This window comes from Panicum hallii, chromosome 5 (assembly GCF_002211085.1).
Source record: "Panicum hallii strain FIL2 chromosome 5, PHallii_v3.1, whole genome shotgun sequence".
Lineage (NCBI taxonomy): Eukaryota > Viridiplantae > Streptophyta > Magnoliopsida > Poales > Poaceae > Panicum > Panicum hallii.
In genome coordinates this window covers 51,833,866-51,853,379 of record NC_038046.1, presented here as the reverse complement: position 1 = coordinate 51,853,379, position 19,514 = coordinate 51,833,866, and the positions used below count along the sequence as shown (strand labels likewise).

Sequence of the window (19,514 nt, the reverse complement as noted above, 5' to 3'; positions counted from 1 at the left end):
AGATCTTCTCCAAATGGCCAAGCAATCCGAGCAAGGCTTGGACTATTTGTTTTCTAGTATGTGCAATCTACATGATCCCCTCCAAAAGATTGTCCCTCATGCAAGTACTTCCAAGCAAGATGAATTCGAAGCTTTCATTGGTACAAAGATTTCAAATGAAATCAATATACACCTTCCCAACGATGTCAGGTCTAAGGGGAGATGCAAGAGGATCAAGACAAGCAAGGAGATGAAGCAAGGAAATAAAAAACACACGTGTGGAAACTGCAAGCAACTAGGCCATCATGATGCACGTACTTGCCCAAACAAAATGATAAGCAATGCTTCATTATGAAACTGATGTATTTAGTGCTAGCAATGGTGTATTTTGTGCTAACAATGGTGTATTCTGTGCTTTATTTTGTGCTAACAATGGTATGATCAAAGATTGGTTTCACTTATCAATATTATGTGTATGTGCTGCCCAAACCAGTGTATTGTTTCCTGGAGCACTGATTTCATACAAATTTCATAGCACTGATTTCATACAGACTTGTACAGACTTGGAAACTAGACAAATTTCACAACACAAATTTCAAACACACTTGTACACTGCTATTTTCAAGTCTAAACACGAACATTGCACATAAACACTCTTTACAATTGAGTCAGGCACCAGGACAGGGCACCGCAGCCACCTCGACGGGCATGCACCAGGACAGGGCACCGCAGCCACCACGACGGGCCACCAGGACGTCCATGACGGGGCAGGACTGCCAGAGACCTGCGGCGCGGCCGGCAGAGACCTGCGGCGCGGCCCACCAGCGATCGTCCAGCGAAGAGGATGCCCAGGCGGCGGCCGCCGCGTCGCTCGCGATTTCCAATCGAACCGCGTACCACCGCCGGAGAGGGCCACCGTCGGAGACCTGCGGCGCGGCCCCCGGAGACCTGCGGCGCGCGCGTCGCTCGCTTCTGTCACTCGCGATTTCCAATCGAGCCGCGTACCACCGCCGGAGAGGACCACCGTCGGAGACCTGCGGCGCGCGTGGCCGCCGGAGAGTGGCGCGGCCCCCGGAGACCTGCGGCGCGCGCGGCCGCCGGAGAGCGCGCGCGATTTGGGGGCGGCTGCCGCTTTCTTTCTCCGCTGCGTCGCTCCCCTCTGCCTCCAATCGAGCATACCAGTTCGCTTCCTCGGGAAGGAAGGGCCGCGTTGGGAGCAATTGCCAGGGCGCGGGGGGTTAATTGCAAAATCATTTGCGGGATTGAGTTGGTCCGTTCAATTTTAATCGAAGCGCTACCGTTCAAAGATTGCACCGATTGCACCCCCAATCGGGTTGCACTGGATACGCTCCCATAGTACAAAGGTTGATAACACCCTAGTGTTCTTCTATCGAGCACAAAAATTTTGATTGCATCGTTGGACATTAAGAAGAATGAATCTTCTCTGCAATACTGCACTTCAAAGATACGGTAAAGCGCTCGACGGGCAATAGTCCTGAACAGCCTACGGAGCCATGTGATTAAAAAAAACCCGAAGGGTTTACATCATCTAAGCTAAATCAAGGATGTACACTCGTCCTTCACGTATGCATCCTCATCTACTGCTTATTATATTTATCTATTTGTCATGGTTCGACTCATCGCAGAAGATTCTCGCATAGTTTGGTCACTCTAGTGTACAAAGCTGAAGCATACTACCAGCGAGTGGTTTACATTTTTCTTAGGTGAAGCCCTCGCTACTCGACATCTGTGGGTTACTCGGACACCGTGCGAGCATCAACCGTTGTGAACTTGTGATCAAGACGCTACATGGAGACTTCTTATGAAAAAAAAAAGAGACCACCAGCTAACGATGTCGCGTCCGGCGTGGCGACGCCCTCGAAAATTCCGAACCGACGAGGGAGGGGATCAGGGGACCCGTTCCGCGATAAACGCACTCGCCCGCTCCCCGTCGCTCTCCCACGCCGACGCCCGCCCGCCCTCGGAGATTCAGCCGTCCGATCCCGCCGCAGTGAGTCCTCGCCGCCCCCGCTTCTCCCGTCGAATTCGTGTGCTTCCCCTTCCCCCGAGCAATCCCTGCGGTTCTCCGCCGGGGCGCGCTTTGTTTGCCCTGGATGGTTGCCTCCGGTTCCGCCTGTGCGGTGTGGGGCTGCGGGTTTCTACTTTCCACTCCACTTAGTTCCGTGCCAATGCCCCGCAAACAGTGGAACTTGTAATGCGAAATCCATCAGTTCCGGTCTGCTGAAATTAGCTCTCGTGGTGCACGGTCTGCACGCATGCCATTAGTTTCATGATTTGTATTAAATGATTTTCTGTTGTTTTGAATTTTTGATGAGTGTGCCTGTGGAGTCCTGAAAGCTTGCTTGTCACATCGTCATGCCCTGCAAAATGTTGTAATGTTTGGCGAACAATCAATTGTGAATCACGTTGTCATACAATGCTGACAGTACATCTAACAGGGAATCGCCGATTACACCGGAACTAAGGTTCTGCCATGAGTCCTGTGGCTTCCTGTCCTATGCATGCCATTCATCTATCGATCGTAGGTATTTTTTCCACACATGTGCTTCTCAATATACTGTATGAACTTCTACTTTCATCTCTTGTTTGCTAATTTCAATTTGTTAGGAATTATTGGGTCTGTTAGATCCTTATAGTTTTTGTCATTTGGTGCAGTTTTGTTGGCAGCTACCTACATGCATGTAGTAGCCACTGCTATCATCGTGGTTCCAAGTTCTAATTGTTATACCTTTGACAACGAGAGCCGCCTTATTGATTTTGTATCCTTACAGTCATGCTATTCTCTAGGCATGTGTACTTTGAAACTAGATAAAATTCTTTCATATTGCTTTCTCCTAAATGGCTTCAGACACATCTGGTCGGAAAGGAATATGAATACAATGAACAGGTGAATATCCTAAATCCAATATAACATGATCGAAAATTAGTTTCTACACTGTTTACATGTATATTGGTTTTTCGTAAGTGTATCCACTATACACTAACAACTCATTTTGTTGTAATTATCAGGGCTCACAACCGTCTGATTTGGTTGTTGAGTTCTGCAAAGATGTGCAGAGAAGATCTCAAGAGGTACGGCAGTATAAAAAAAGTTTTTTCAACTCTTTATTGTAAATTTATGGTATCATCTCCATCAAATTTAAAGTCATGAAGGTTTACTCGTTATGTTCTTGAAAGGTGGTGTAGCAGCACGTTGTTTGCATAATTGTACTTAGTAAAATTTAATCATATATTAAGGTGCAAGTGTGTATTCCAAGGGCATAGACTGTATAAAGTTATGTAGCAGTTTGAAAAGTGTGAGGAGTATAAACCGTGAGGTAAGTTGTTGCCGACACAGCCAGTAAAATTTGAAAGTAGTGATTATTCACAATGTGCCACCCTTTAATAGTGAACAAGGCAACAAGTTATCATTATAATACTACATCCTCAGTTAATAATGCATACTGGAAATATGGGAAAAACTAAATAACCCCAGAATGACGGTAAAGGTAGAAACCGATCCTTATGTAGCTGAAGCAGTGTAGCAGCCTTGCAGTTCAACACATCATTCCATTCCAGCATTTTTTTGTCCATAATTAATCTGTTTGTCCACACTCTGCTTTAGCCTTACTGTTCTATATACTAATTATATTTAAATAATTCTGATATTACTTTTTTGTCAGTACATAGTTTGGGTTCACGCTAATTGTCTCTTTTGCTATTTTGATCTAAATAGTCCTCCATAGATGAAATCTGCGACATGGTCACCATCTGTAAAATGTAATGCATTTTTTCATTCTTTTCAGGGTTACATTGAATTTGGACGTTTTGTTAGTTCTCGCTCCTTTCTATTTGGTTCAGGGTCTACTGACTATATTCAGGTAACACTTTCACATATTTATCAGTTCTTTATGATAAAAGTGTGACAATTTTTTCTGTGTAGTTTTTTGCTTTATTTTGTACTTTATTCGGGGGTGGGGGGGTGGGTGGGTGGGTGGGTGGAGTTGGGGTGTTCTCTACAGGCTCTCTTCCGTCTGCACACGTAGACACTAGCGTATTTCCTTTCCCCCAAAAAAAAACGGGTGGGGAGGGGCTGGGGGGTCCTTTCTTTTCCATAGTTCTTTGTGTCATAGTTCCCTGTAAGGATGATTGACAGCAGCAAACTCAGAAGAGAATAGAGATAGAAAAGAAACGAAAAAAGGCGCAAAGAAGTAACAACCACAGTTTCCATCTGTGAAACATGATCACAACTTCTAAATGTAGTATCAAGTTTGGAGTGCACAAATCATAGATGGAAGAAAACTATCATATGCTTCAGGGTCAGCATAAATTTTGATAGGCATTTCATTGACAAGTGGCATTATATAATCTGTAATAGAGGAAGGTCTTGACCAAGCTGTGTGCTTATTGCATCATTTAAAAGGTCAAGTGGTCTACAGGATGTACAATTCCTGACTTGATTAACGTTTTGAACTTCTCAGGGTTAATCCAGGATACACTTAACATCGCAGTTTGTTCAGTTCATAGTAAGTATTTTAATTGAAAAACAAAATCAATACTGACAGGGTTCTTCCGGGGCTGCTACCTGAATAATCACAATATTGGTTAGGTTATTTTGTTTCTCCGCATGTGATGGTTGTTCAATTCAACTGTTGACTTATGGTTCGTTATTTCTTTTATCATATAGCAAGGTTATTTAGGTTGCATCAGAATTAGAGTGCTGTTCATTCTTTCTAGGAGTTCTCTACCTTCATAGCTTAACTTAATCAGCATCCATTCTCTAATTCCATACTCACAATTTCAGAAATTCCATGATGGAGATTTAGTGCACTGTGAAACTACCTTCGAAAAGATGGGTCGTACAGCACAGGTTTGTGTTTAATTTTGGTGAAATTCTTTGTTATTTTCACTAATATCTAGAATTTTTTAAATCAAGGACCTTAACATGATTGTGTAATATTTTTGTAACATATTTCAGGTAAACATCATATGTGGACGTTGCTCAAATAAAGTGTGCAGAGGTCTGTTGCCTGTTGATTTTTCTAAGTTTCATGACACCTTCATGTGACCAACTTAAATAATTTTGCACATGTTACTGATTGAAGTATAGAAAATTAACTACTGTGTTCTTAAAGAATACCTATTTAGGGAGTGGAAAGGATACTTCCTACTACATCAGTGTAGTATGAAGTAGTTTTCTTACTTTCATGTAACTTTGCTTGGAGTTCGTAGTTACTCGTGCCAACTAGTGGATTTAATTTCTTGTTTTCTTCAGAACTGTGACTGTTTTGGGGAAAAATGTTGACCACTTTGGCTCAATTGAACTTTGTTCTTCCCCTTTGCAAGAGAAATTAGCCTATAGGCAAAATTTGCTGTTATCCTCAACTCCCAGATGTTATTCGTATTATCTGCAAATATGATGGAAGTTGGTGCATTACTTAAATCATAATTCTTATCAAATGATGAGTTCATATAGATGCTCTGTGTGTATTGGGGATTTGGGGTGCATATGCCATCAATGGTTGTCAAAAATTGTTAACTTTGTTGCCAGGGTGATAATTGGTCAAACGGTCATAAACCTGCCACTTTTGTTTGGCCCTGAATTCGAAGATAACACAAAGTTCTGTTTTAGTTGCATATGTCATGAGAAAGCATATGCTAATACTGACAACTGTACAGATGAACAAGGATGCATTTGTAGCATATCTTATGATGAAAGGATGTGCAGGTAATAATGAAATGTTTAATTTATTATGCAATTTTCAGTAGACTTTGAAAAATAGGAATTAGATGGATTTATGAACTAGACAACAGTATGAACTTTTTTCATTTAAGCAATGTCATGGGAATGGGACACAGCATTGCTCTCTTGTTAATGACTAAACCAATGAATAAGAGCTGAACTATCTACAACCTAAATGATCACCAACTGAGCTCTTCATTTTGGACTATATATTACTCCCTCCATCCTTTGAGCTAACCGACATCAAATATTAGAGAACGGGGGTAGAACTCCAACAGTCTGCCACATTTTATAAATAAATATGTAAGAGAGAAACTGTATACAAGGCAATGCTCAGAAGGAAACTGGCTACATGGAAATACTGGATACTTCCCTACCACATAAGACTAGCTGAATGCCCATGCATTATTACGCATTACAATATTTGTATTGGCCCAACCCGTCGAGCCACTACTGCAGGGTTTGATTGGCCTGCGCAGCCCCATCTACTCTGTAGGGGTGCTTCGCTGAGCTGTTTTGCAGTCCACTGTGAGGGTGTTGGGAGAAGAAAATCGATTTTAAGGGGAAAGAGAGGGGAGGTAGGCAAAGAGATACGATAGAATTAGCTGGGTTTAAATTTTGAAATGAAATTTATAAGAGTTGGTTGGATGAGTTAAATTTTGTTAAGAGTTTCCTGTAAGTTGTTTTAGGAGGTGTTATTGTTTCCTTGAGTTGAGGAAGGGATATAATTTGATTTAGAATTGCGGACTTCATATTAGTTGTAAAGACAAAGTCTAAGCAGTGTAGAACTGTAGATGATGTCAACCTAAATTTGAAAGCCTGAATTAGTTTTTTTTTTTGCAAGGCAGAAAACCTGATTTAGTTAGGGATGATCCAAATACAAACTTAAGGTCTTTCTAAATAACATTTGTTTTTCTGTATCCTTTCCTGAAAATATTATGTATCCTTTTCTTGATATGTATACTATGATTGAGGGATACAGCTCTGCACATTACTGTTCATTTTTTTTAATGAGCAACTGCTGCCAGTTATTTTATTATCTTGTCTGTCCTCAATACATGTTTCTTTTTTGTCAGGGTGCTTGTTGAACTTGCTATTCCTTGTGCTAAAAGTGGTCCTAGAGTATTCAAGGGTTTCACTGTGGGATTCCATCCCAGATCATCAGAAATTGTAAGTTCCTCCTGTTTTCTGGCTATTATATTGCTTAAGTTAGTGTTACAAGTCACTTTGGTCTTTTTAGGTTTATAATGGATTGACTCAGCTGGGATTTGAGCAACTCCATCATGGATTTAGGTACGATTTGTCAAAGTGTTTTTCAAATTTAATGAGATGAAAATGTTTGTTCGGCGTGAAGCTTTAGGTTATCTATATAAGCCCATGACAATATGAAATGGGAAATATTAACTGTGTTCATGCAAATAATCTTCAAAATATTACTTGCAGCTTTGTAAAAGTTGCACACTTGCACTTGGTTCTACATTGGGTTTGTGTAAGATGTAAAATTTTAGGGTCTATATCAACTCTGGATGGTTATTACTTATTACAACCTATCCACTAAGTTGCTTCTATAAATTCTAGCTTAATCATATAGAATAAGGAAGAACTACATGACAGGTAAAAAAAGATCCTAATTAGTGACTTCAGCTTGTCTGCATTTGAGTAAAGTGAAGTTTCACGGATATTGGAATAAGATCCCAAACAGAACCTGATACAGTATGACAGGTGTCATCGACCTAATTGAAATAAGTTGCCCGTTTCAAAAAAGAATGGGGGCCATCGAATGCAGCATCAAAAGGAGCTTAGACAATAAGAGTCTGCTTGTATCTTATGATAGTATGACAGGTGTCATTGACTTAATGGAAATGAGTTGTCCGTTTCGAAGAAATAGGGCCAGCCCATTGAATGCAGCATCAAAAGGAGCTTAGATTACAATAGCCTCCTTGGCGTTGCGATATCTTTTGGTAATCTTTCAGATATTTGATATTTGGCTAGGTGTTCTTTTTATCTATATCAATTTGCAAACAGATGCATCATTTTGTTACAAATGAATGAATGTGTGAGAGGAACAACCATTGGATGACAGGTGTTGTCTAGATTAAATTGATTGCTATTCCTCACAATTGCTTTTTACACAGCAGCTACAAAAATAAACACTGCGCAATTCAGCACAGTAACTGTAAATTAACTCTTAGGCATTCTGTCATGTCATCACTCATGGCACTTAAACTGACTAAAAGCAATATATATTCTAGAAGTTCCTTTCAACTTTTTTTTTCTCAAATCCCTCTCAATTTCAAGCTTGATATTTTTATATGAACATGGATGCTAGTGGATGTGAGTAGGTATTATAACATATCAAATGCAAATTAGTTAGTGATCAAAGCTAATACTTGTTCAGTATCCACATTATTTTGGAACAGTTTGGATATGTTGAATTGATTGTGTGACTCTTGGGTTCTATTTGGAATCTTATTGCAAAGCCTGCGAAACTTCACTATTACTCCGTGATTGGTAGCACTCTTATTTTAGTCCTTGCACTACCAAAAATTATATCTGATTCATTCCCCATGTTAAAAATGCAAAGAATACATAAATTTCTTTATTGACTTCAGCACTATTCTGTTACCTATGCAGCTTTCAAACTGAGCAGATTCATGTGTCCCTGTATCTTAGTGCTATGTCTTCCCTCGCAGACCTGGTTGGAAAACCTACCTTCAAGGTAAAATAGATTTGGGACTGTCAAAACAACACGTTCATTTTTTATTGCCTCGAACCGGTAGGAGAGCGGCCGGTCATTGTATCAAGAAAATAAAAGATATATTAAGCTAGCACACAGAGCACCCACCAACCCGCCCACATGTAGCTCATATTACATATTCGCCAGCTTAAGGGATCAATTTTGACCTAATTGACCAATCTAAGACCAAAGTTAATCCAACTCGCTAGCTCCAGCTGAGCACCATAGAGTGGATTCTTCGTGGATCTTGATGTTATGAATAGCACTTGTATTCAATATGAGGGCTCTAGGCCTGAATATATACATGTACAGGAATTAGCAAATATGCACAAAACCCCTTATACAATGGGGAAAATACAAAGGGTACATATACATCTAACACTTGAGAATGACCAAAGGAACGCTAGGGTTCCTACCCCTGAAAACACTCATTACAATGCTTTCAGAGAAGACAAGCCGCCAACATGACCAGGGACCCCCTTTGTGATTTTATTCATTGTACGTCAAGGGCCTCTCCATCGACTGTAACGGTATTATGCCTGGGATTGGAATGTTTCTTTATGATTTACATCATTGTTCTAAGTAGTTTAACGTGACCTTCTAACTTGGTTATCTTTCTCAAATAAAGATGCCACTAAAAAAATCTGCTGCCAAACAAACTATCACTGAAAAACAGCACTAGCTTGTGTTTGTTCAATCTCTTTATTGGTGTTATGCTGGTGACCAAATGTTCATAGACATATCCATGTTATTTTGAACTAACACAAAACTTTGGCAAACGAGCGCCAAATAAAAATCAATAAAAGACTGCTATCATCATCAGTTCTAATTAAAAGGCCCAGTTGCACACCATGTACATTGAACTATCTTGTATGCAGGTTAATCCAGCGAAAGGGCTTAGTGTTACACTTACAGGATCAGGTCTCAATGGTGCCATGCCTACTACCCTGTCTCCTACAGTTCTGAATGTGGATTGGAGATGTTAGTTGCTTCATTGTGCCCCCCATACTGTTTCCCTGTAACATGCAACAAAACGAACTGACTTCTATATTTTGTAGGTGAAATTGCTCGAAGCAGTCCGTATGAGGTCAATATTTTGATCCCAGTTGAGGGCTATGATCCAATTGAGTTTACACTTACCAAAAAATGTGGTTAGTCCTAGCCATACAATAATCAAATGTGCATATGGACTTTGTTCATTCTAATTTGGAATTGTTCCTGCTTCGCATTATTAGACCTCTATTAAGGAAAACAGGTGGTGGATAATTTTGCGCAATTGCACTTAAATAGGTGTGTGTAGGTTTAGGTTTGGATATTATGACCAAAGAAATTCAAAAGGTGAATGCAGTTTTGGACTTTAAAGTACCATTCAATCCATTTAGCATTAATGAGTCCATTAGCATTACCTGATGATTTACGTTGTTGGATGGAAAAAATATTGCAATCTTGGATTCATGAGCTTGAGAAATGTTACACAGTGGATTGTTAATTTTTTTTTTGAAAACTTAGTAGATTGATAATTCATTTGTCACAAATGTTGCCATGTTTTTGTTGATAGTAAGATTATGATCACAACATGATAACTGATAATCATGGTAGTCACAAAAGATGAATATTGCATACATACTGCAAATGATGTGATATAACAAAGTGCACCTTGCTTGAGAACAGTCTTACAAGCTTCATCAATTCATTCTTGAATACATTAGTATGCTTATGTCATTGTTCCATCTTTTCCTCATTTATTCAGTATGTGAGTTGTGGCCTAGTTATATGATTTTTTTTTTTGTATCTGTCTCGCTCTGTAGGTTATGCACAAGAAAAGGAGAGTGATCCCATGAAAGGCTGGGCAACATTTGGAATTATTTCATGCATGTATGTGTTTCTGAACTTAATTAACTTTTTTTTTATGTCAATGTCTATCATGATTGTAACAGTTGATTTTCTTAAGTTAGCATTTCCGTGATTTTGATTTTTTGTGTATAAGTTATCTTCATGGTAACTGCTGTTAGGAAATGTGCAGCTCAACTCTATTCCATAGCCCAAAGGGGCAGATGTACATGAGTACAATATGCAAAGAAACCCTCCAACTAGAGGGCAAATACAGGTGAAGTGTACACAGCTATACATATATCTAACCCCCCCCCCCCCCCCTCCAAACTCATGGTGGATCCACGACACTGAGTTTGGATAGGAAATAGCTGTGCTGGGCCCTCGTCTGTGCCTTCGTGAAGAAGTCCGCCAACTGAAACTTGGAAGGCACATAATGAAGAACCACAATCTGATCATGCACCTGTGATCTCATGTAAGAAGCATCAACACCGATATGCTTGGTGAGTTCATGCTTCACAGGATCCCGAGCAATACTGAGGGCGCTAGTACTATCTCATTAGAGGAGAGAGGAGTTGGTGCAGAAGGCATCACACCAAAATCCTCAAGGAGCCATCGAAGCTAGGTGACCTTAGCTGTCACAGCCGCCATAGCCCTCAACTCAGTCTCAGCACTCGAACGAGAAACTGCTGTCTACTTCTTGGTTTTCCAGGCAATCATGGAGGACCCAAGGAAAACACAATAAGCCGAAAGAGAACGATGATCAGAGTGATCACTAGCCTATGTCGCATCAGAATACGCCTGAAGCTGGAGGGAACTACAGTGAGGAAAGAACAAGCAACGAGAGACGGTACCACGAAGGTAGCGGAGAACACGAAGAAGATGAGCATAGTTGAGCTGGGTGGGAGCAGAGACGAACTGACTTAGAATATGAACAGCATGAGAAATGTCAGGACGAGTAATCCCAAGATAAACAAGGCTCCCAACAAGGTGACGATAGAGAGTGGGATCATCAAGGGGAGCACCATCAGTAGATTGTATGTGAACACCAAGCTCCATAGGTGTATCGACAGTGCGTTGATCTGTGAGAGCAGCATGATAGAGAAGATCCTAAATGTACTTCTCCTTGGAGAGGTAGATGCCATCAGGCGTGGAAGAGACCTCGAGACCAAGAAAGTTACGAAGAGGACCAAAGTTAGACATCAAGAACTTGTCACTAAGATGCTTCTTCACAAAGTCAATGAATTGAGAGTCATCACCAGTAATGATCATATCATCAACATAGAGAAGAAGCGCGACCACGAGGGGAGGTGTGGACAAAGAGAGCGGGTCGTGGTTGCTGGGCTTAAAACCAGCGTCAGTGACAACTGAGGAGAAGCGCTCAAACCAGGCCTGAGGAGCCTGCTTGAGGCCATAGAGAGAGCGACGCAGCCGGCAAACCATGCCGTCCAGAACAGAGTATCCGGGAGGTGCTTGCATGTAGACCTCCTCACGCAGCTCGCCACTGAGAAAGGCATTCTTGACATGAAGCTGGGAGATGGACCACTGTCGAACAGAAGCAACGGTGAGAAGAGTCCGGACTGTGGTCATGTGAGCAACCGGAGCAAGAGTCTCATCATAATCACGGCCTTGCTCCTGCTGAAAGCCACGAGCCACAAGACGAGCCTTGTAGCGCTCAAGGGAGCCATCAGAGCGAGTCTTAATCTTATAAACCCACTTGCAAGAAATAGGAGTCACCTGAGGTGGCATAGGGACAAGATCCCATGAACCAGTGCGCTCCAAGGTAGCAATCTCCTCATCCATGGCGTGCTGCCAGTCTAGGTGGACAGCAGCCTCTCGGTAAGTGGTGGACTCAACAAGAGTAGCGGCAGTGAGACCATAGCGATCTGGAGGATGGAGAGCACTACGGTCACGAAGAGCATATCGAGCCTGCTCTGGAGGAGATCCAAGGAGTGAGGAAGAAGACTCCGGTGAAGGTGGAGGTCTCGGGCGACGAGAGTAGACGTGAGTGATCTCACGAGGAGGGATCACCACAGGAGTGGGTCCGAGGAGTGAGGAAGACGACTCGGGTGAAGGTGGAGGTGGAGGTCTCGGGCGATGAGAGTAGACGTGGGTGATCTCACGTGGAGGGACCATCACAGAAGTAGGACTAAGGGACAACGGAGAAGACACAAGAGGTGAAGGAGGAACCTTGATGGGAGGAGGCCCAAAGAGCGACTGAGAAGGCTCAGGTGGAGGTGGAGGAACTATAGAAGGAGCAGAAGGTGGTGATGGTGGAGTGGACGGCAGCGGAAGAGACACGTCAGGAAGAGTCAAGGAGATAGACTCCACGGTAGTGGAAGAGGAGCTAGAGGAGGAACGAGGGTAGAAAGGGCAGGATTCATCAAAGGTGACATCCCGAGATATCCTCATCCAACGGGCAACTGGGTCGTAGCAGCGATAACCCTTGTGCTCCGTACTGTAACCAAGAAAAACACACTCAACTGATTGAGCAGTTAGCTTGGTGCGCTCACGAGGAGGGAGAAGAACAAAGCAGGCACACCCAAAGCAACGAAGATGACTGTAGTTGGGTGGATGGCCAAACAAGCGCTCATACGGGGTACAACCCTGAATTGTACCCCTGAAGACCTCCGCCCAGAAGTGAGGTGGAAGCTTAGAGGAGAGTAGTAAAGCACGAGCAGTCTCAAGAATGTGATGGTGCTTTCGTTCGGCAGCACCATTCTGAGCATGGGCCCCAGGACAAGAAAATTGAGGAAGGGTACCCTGGTCAGCAAGGAAGCGACGATGCGCAGCAGAGATGTACTCACCAGCAGAATCAGCACGAGAAGCACGAATAGGAGAATCATACTGAGTGCGAATCATAGTAGCAAATTGCTGGTAGATAGATAGAAACTGGCCACGAGAGGACATAAGATAGATCCAGGTAAACTCTGAATAATCATCGATGAAAATAACATAATAGGAGTGACCCCCTTTCGAGACAAAAGGAGCAGGCCGCCATACATAAGAGTGAATGAGATCAAAAGGATGCTGCGATACAGAGTCACTAGATGTATAAGGGAGTTGCAACTGTTTACCAAGTTTGCAACCCATACAGTGAAGTGCAGGATCACCAGACACAGGAAAACACCACTGCCCACAAGATTGGAAAGCCTCGAACCAGAGAGATGGCCAAGGCGACGATGCCACTGAGCAAAGGTAGGTGCAGTAGCAGAAGCAGCAACCACGGGGGCAGGTGAGGTGGATGAGGGAAGGCGAAGCCAGTTAAGCTCCCAAAGACGCTGAGAGTCATGGCGCCTAGGCCCAGTCCCCACTCGAAGTCCCGTGCGAAGATCCTGAACACAACATGAGTCTGACTCAAGAATGATGCGACATCCATGATCAGTGATCTGGCCAGCAGACATCAGCTGCATAGTGAGATTAGGAACATGTGAAACTGTAGGCACGTGAAAGGAAGACGTCGAGAGAACACCTCGTCCAGTAACTGGAAGAGAGGTGCCATCAGCTTTCTGAACAACAAGAGGGTGATCAATGGAGGACAAGGAAGACAGCTGAGTACAATCTGGAGTCATATGAAATGAAGCACCAGAATCAAGGAACCATGAAGATTATATGTCCTAGTAAGGAGGCAGTGGTGGTAAACCAGAAGCACGAGCAGTAGTCCCAGAAAGGGAGGAAGTAGTTGCATTGAGGCGGCTGAACAACGTGAGCAACTCCTGCTCTAAAGCAGAGCCACAGACAGTGGTAGAAGAGGCCATCAGCGCAAGACCAGAGCTGCTCTCTTCCTGACCTCTCTCCTTTTTTTGTTTTTTTTTTTGCTGCCCCTTGGGAGGGCAAGGCAAAGCAGATCAGAGAGCAAAGCAGAGTAGAGAGCAGAGCAGAGAGCAGAGCAGAGAATAGAGCAGAGCAGAGAGCACGCACGGGCAAAGCAGAGTAGAGAGACAGAGCAGAGAGCACGCACGGGCAAAGCAGAGCAGAGCGCACGCACAGAGAGCACGCGCGGGGAGGCGCGGCCCGGCGCGGGGGGCGCAGGCCCGCGGGCAGAGGCGCGCCGGGGCCGCGCGGAAGGCGCGGAGACGTGGGGCAGGGAGGCGCGGGGCTGCGCGGGACGGCGAGGAGGCGTGCGCGCGGCGCGCCGCGGGAGGCGCGGGCCGGGGCGCACGGCCGGAGGCGTGGCGCCGCGGAGGCATGCGCGGGCGGCGGGAGGCGCGGGCCAGCGGAGCCGCTGGAGGCGCGCACCGACGGCGGGGAGGCACGGGCCAGCGGAGCGAGGGCGCTGCAGGCGCGGGCAGCGGCAGGGCGCCGCAGGAGGTGCGAACGACGGCGGCGACGGCGACGCGGGGCCGCGGGAGCCGCGAGCAGAGGCCGCAGAGGTCACGGGCATGTGCAGTAGAAGGGAGTGGCGGGAGGGAGAAGAAGAGGTGGAGCTGCCTTCGCCGACCGGCGGCGGTGGCTCACCGGCGTCTCGCCGGAGGCTCGCCGGCGACAGCGGGATGGAAGACCCTAAACCTAGGCTGTGATACCATGTTAGGAAATGTGCAGCTCAACTCTATTCCATAGCCCAAAGGGGCAGATGTACATGAGTACAATATGCAAAGAAACCCTCCAACTAGAGGGCAAATACAGGTGAAGTGTTCACAGCTATACATATATCTAACAACTGCATTTTCTTTCATGAATTGTAACTTTTAAGTACTGTTTTCTGAAGTTAGCTTTTCCCTGATAGTAGTAACAGCACTGCCACTATACCTGGTAGCAGTACTATTATTATCAGTATTTGTTTCTCTTACTGCGTTTCTTATTGCCATTTTTGTGTTTACTATTCTGAGTATTGTCCTGTTTGTATGTAGCTTCATTGTCTTATCAACTCTACTTTGTTGTGGAGGGTTCATCTACAAAACCCGCGTGGAGCATCTGGTATTTTTTAATTTAATATTTGAGTAATTAACCAATGCTATCAGATTTGTAAGCATATGATATGTTTGCTCCAACTGCAGTATGGTTTAGATGCACTGCCTGGGATGGCCTTCTTATCTGCCTTTCTGGATGCTGTGAGTATCTATTTTGTCTTTAATTTGTTGGCTCATCGAACCATTGATTATTAACTTAATCATTCATCAGGCTGGTAGACCAAGAGGCTACTTGCCAGCAGACAATCCTAGTGAAAGTCATGCAAGCCAGGCGTCTTGGGAACACACACCTGGTACCACACAAGCAGCACAGAGGACAAATGATAGGGCATATGGATCAATATGAACTAAAGCATCTGTAGTTTTGAGGATTATTTCTTGCAGGTTCACATTCTGTACTCAAGTATGCTAGGCTTTATTTAATCTCATATATATGCTTACAACCCACTGTCCTCTTTTTCAAACCTTTTCCTCTGCAATTTACTAGCAAGTGAGCTTATGGAGTGTTGCTAATCATCTTCACCTCTTCATAATTAGGCCTGCTCATTCAACTACCATCTCATGTGCAAGTGAATTAGTGCATCCATCGATGTGCACAATTAATTTTTCTTTTATGCATGATATTAAATCAAAAGCTCATTCACCGTCTTGCGATACCACGCTTGCTAGCAACTGTTGTCTCTTATCATATTGTCGTAGAATGGAGTACAAACTACTCAAAACTATAACTATTATGATTGAACTCATAACATAGAGCTTACTTGTCAATTTCGGAAAATTAGTTATAATGTATGCATCATGGACTAGAAACTATATGCAATGACTCACCCCTTTTCCATCTTTTACATAACATGGAGTTATGGATTGATTCAGAGCAAAAGAAAATGAGATACATTTCGTTGAAAGTAGTCGGCTTACATTAACAAATTAGAAAAAAAAAGCAAACTGAAGTTAAAGTTACATCTTATGCCACCACACATTGGCATGCTGACATTCAAACTGACATAACATGCAAAGTAAATGGTTCATCACAAGCAAAGGAACCTAATTCAAACAGAAGCATTTTGATGGCTAGACCTCCTGATTGACCCTACGACAGTTCTTGCGGATTTCTCCATTGTGACCCATGAGGGGATTTATGTTCCCCATTTTGATTATGGAATTCACGTAGTGTTCAAAGAATAGTGGCTCGTTTTCTGCATAACTTTTAACCAGCCCTGCTATTTCTGGGTCTTTTCCTGTCCACAAAACTTCATCTGAATTGAGAAGCCCTTTTCCCTCCAATATCAGCTTATAGTAGCTGTTGTCAAATTTTGAAGGGCTGACAAAATCTAGTGATCGTATGTTGTTATCACCACCAGTGCGTGGGCACCCCGATGCCAATGTGTGATAGAAACTTTTCTCTAGCGTGATGTCTGGTCTTTTATCTCTATGCTGATTGTAGAGGCGCTGTTTGAAACTCACACATCTGGCCTTTCCGATCGTGTGGCTTCCTGTCAGTTTAAACTAGAACTCTTTAAGAAGAGAAGAGAATATGCATATACACTAGCAACAGTTATGTTCTTAGAAATCAATTTGGAGTACTATTTTAATTTCAGTGCTACATTCATGACGTCAATGAAACATCAATAAATCCATTATGATTATTATTGCTTTTGTTATTTTTTATTTTTCATTCTTGTCTCACAGATATTCCTGCTGATGACACCGTCTTCAATGTTTTTCTTAGTGTACTTTCAGCATAAGCTTATAACAAGCATCTCATAGAATTATGAACAACTGAACCAATTATCACTGTTTTTTATGGGAGATCTATTTTGAGCATTGAAGATGAGCAATAACATACCTGATAGTGCCACAAGGTCCACCTTATCCAGTCCTTGCCTTTGGAAAAACTTGATAAGACGGTGTAGAGTTGCATTTGGGGGAGGAAGGTTCTTATTTGCTAGCTTCATGTTTGCTGTCTTTGAATCTCTCCTTCCTAATGGAAGCTCCCAATATGGTCCACCACTCTGTCAGGCAATAACATTATTATGTGCGTGTTAAATGTATCAAGTGGAGCTAAATTAAATTCTACCTGAGGATGCCACTTAGTAATTAGTAATGGTTCTCGTCACTTAAAAAAACAGAAATTTACCAGTACTGTTGAACCTCTGGCTGCTAGGGCAATAGTGTCTGCACAGGAGACTGTATGTGGGCATGCTTCTTCAAGTGCGGCTTTGATCTCATCTATGACCTCAAATCCCCTAATTGAATTCTTATTGGGAATAGCACTTTTCTCGCTTACGAATTCCTCAGTGTCATCCAAAAGAACTGATGCATCACAGCCCTGCAATTTCATCCTGAAAATGATGAGACAATAACTTTGATCTACAATACGTGTACCACAAGATAACTAAGATTATTGATGACTGAACATGAGTGCGTGGTTCTAGCACTCAACCATGTTCAACATCCCAGCTCATGGGCGAACTATGCTTGTTGAATGGTGACTTTTGTTCATTCCGGATGAAAAAAGAAATGGATGTGAACTGTGCTAACCTGAACAAAGCAGTCATGAAATAGGAGCCTGAGAAGGGAAGCAGCTATCCTTGGTTCCTTTGCGATAGCCTTCTTCAGTATAGACACCACAATCTCATCGGCTTGTGGGCATGTGAACTTGTAGTAATCTGGAGAAAGACCTGAGATTGGGCCATTTCCAACTGGATAGGCACCCTCATGGTGACCAGGGGGGAAGGCAAGGGAGGCAGATAAGTAGAAGGAAGCAATGAAGATTGCACCAAGAACTATCTTAGTTGAAGCCATGAGTTCTTGAATGCTGTGCTTTAGTTTCATGCATTCTACGTCCTATTTATAGACATTCATGTGATTCAACTGCATCACTCCATCCGCTCCACTTATGGAAAGCATCATCTGTTTGCATCAGGTGTACCTGATTTAGATGTTGCTTTTTGTCGATTTTTTTGGTTACTTATCTGTTGCCACTATCTCATGTCCTATTATTGCCATGTGTGACCTGCCTAAACCTTGCGTTCTCTATTATTAATTCCACTTCCACATGAGATCATTGAGCTTCTTTCTGTAAGGGTTATGTCTACCTAGCCATATGATGCTCCCTGCTGTTTTGTTTAGAGAGATCTTCAGCTTAGCTTGTGCCCTAAAAACATGCTATGAACAGAAACTATTGGCCTTTGTTCGACCTATCTAAATAAATCCTTGTGGATGTACAACAGAAAGTGGTAGTAGTAGCTCCACCCACTCCAAATGCATCCTTGTATGATTCAGTAGTAGGATGGATTAAGTTGCAGGGAGTAGCATTGGTACAGCTAAATTGAATTGTGCATTTAGGGAGCTCTCACAGTCTATCTTGGGCAGTTTGTTGGTTCAATTTTTGTGTGAAAGATGTCATTACATTAGGCATAATTGGAAACCTTTTGTGTCTTTTTTTTTTAACAGAGTAGGCAAAACCCTACCTTTGTGTATATTCGCTTACAGCACCAAATGAGTAAAGTAGAACATGCATTTATATTTTTCTTTTGAAAACTCTTGGCAATCTCACCTTGTAAACCTATTTTTCTTTGAGACTTAATGTGGTGCTTCTTGAGTTACTGATGGACAAGTAACACACATGCTGTTCTAACCCTGCCTATTTTGTTGAATACTGCAGATGCCTGGTGCTTGGATGGTTCAGAATCCTGAAGAAGCCAGCTTACTGCAGCATAGAAGCAGCACAGGAATCCAACTCTCACGAAGTCCCTTTTTTCCGCGATCTAGGATTTGTTCCAAATCGTGTATTTTCTGTACGAGTACGCATTGATCTCCTACCAGCCGCAAGTAGTTAGAGCAGTTTGTAGACCTCCCGGACGGAATTTCTCGCTTCCAATCCAACAAAATTTCTTCATTGTAGTTAGGGCGTGATGGACCGATAGTACCTACCTGTCAAAGCAATGCTGTACTTGCAACTGCAGCAGAGTTGCAAGCAGTTCCAAGTCGTCGGACACTGGCAGTAGCAGTAACCACTTGACAACCCAGTGGCTTTGCAGTTAGCAGGTAGCATGCGTTGATGACAGAAGCTGGTGTGCTTGCTTTTGCATGTCCAGTGGCTTTGCAGTTTCCTTCCTGAAAGTGGCAAGTTATCTGACAAACGCCCTTTCTCGTCAGGGTGAAAGGTTACGCACTGTTTGTCACTCGTCAGAAGTGTTACGCACTGTTTGTCACTCGTCAGAAGTGTACAGTGGCTACGATCCAAATGGTCGGTCGGTTTTGGAGCTGAGTGGAGTCGGCCGGCCAGCCACGCCCGGCGTTAAGGCTGCGC

The 19,514-nt window shown here is 43.3% G+C and overlaps 2 protein-coding genes across 2 annotated transcripts; one reads left to right on the top strand and one right to left on the bottom strand.

Annotated features, from left to right (window-relative positions):
- Window positions 1–1,828: 1,828 nt before the first annotated feature.
- LOC112891782 lies at window positions 1,829–19,100 on the top strand. The gene is made up of 19 exons (XM_025958741.1): window positions 1,829–1,990; window positions 2,439–2,525; window positions 2,656–2,759; window positions 2,849–2,887; window positions 3,010–3,072; window positions 3,786–3,860; window positions 4,784–4,849; window positions 4,958–5,000; window positions 5,659–5,707; window positions 6,799–6,892; window positions 6,963–7,015; window positions 8,357–8,441; window positions 9,338–9,440; window positions 9,518–9,610; window positions 10,268–10,334; window positions 15,140–15,206; window positions 15,287–15,340; window positions 15,411–15,583; window positions 18,867–19,100. The coding sequence occupies exons 2-18, from the start codon at window positions 2,474–2,476 to the stop codon at window positions 15,543–15,545; spliced, it is 1,242 nt and encodes a 413-aa protein (XP_025814526.1). The 5' UTR covers window positions 1,829–1,990; window positions 2,439–2,473; the 3' UTR covers window positions 15,546–15,583; window positions 18,867–19,100.
- Window positions 16,064–18,035, bottom strand: LOC112891784 (peroxidase 9-like). Its single transcript, XM_025958742.1, has 4 exons — window positions 17,741–18,035; window positions 17,337–17,528; window positions 17,046–17,211; window positions 16,064–16,692 (listed from the first exon to the last, which is right to left on the bottom strand). The coding sequence occupies exons 1-4, from the start codon at window positions 18,032–18,034 to the stop codon at window positions 16,271–16,273; spliced, it is 1,074 nt and encodes a 357-aa protein (XP_025814527.1). The 5' UTR covers window position 18,035; the 3' UTR covers window positions 16,064–16,270.
- Window positions 19,101–19,514: the final 414 nt, after the last annotated feature.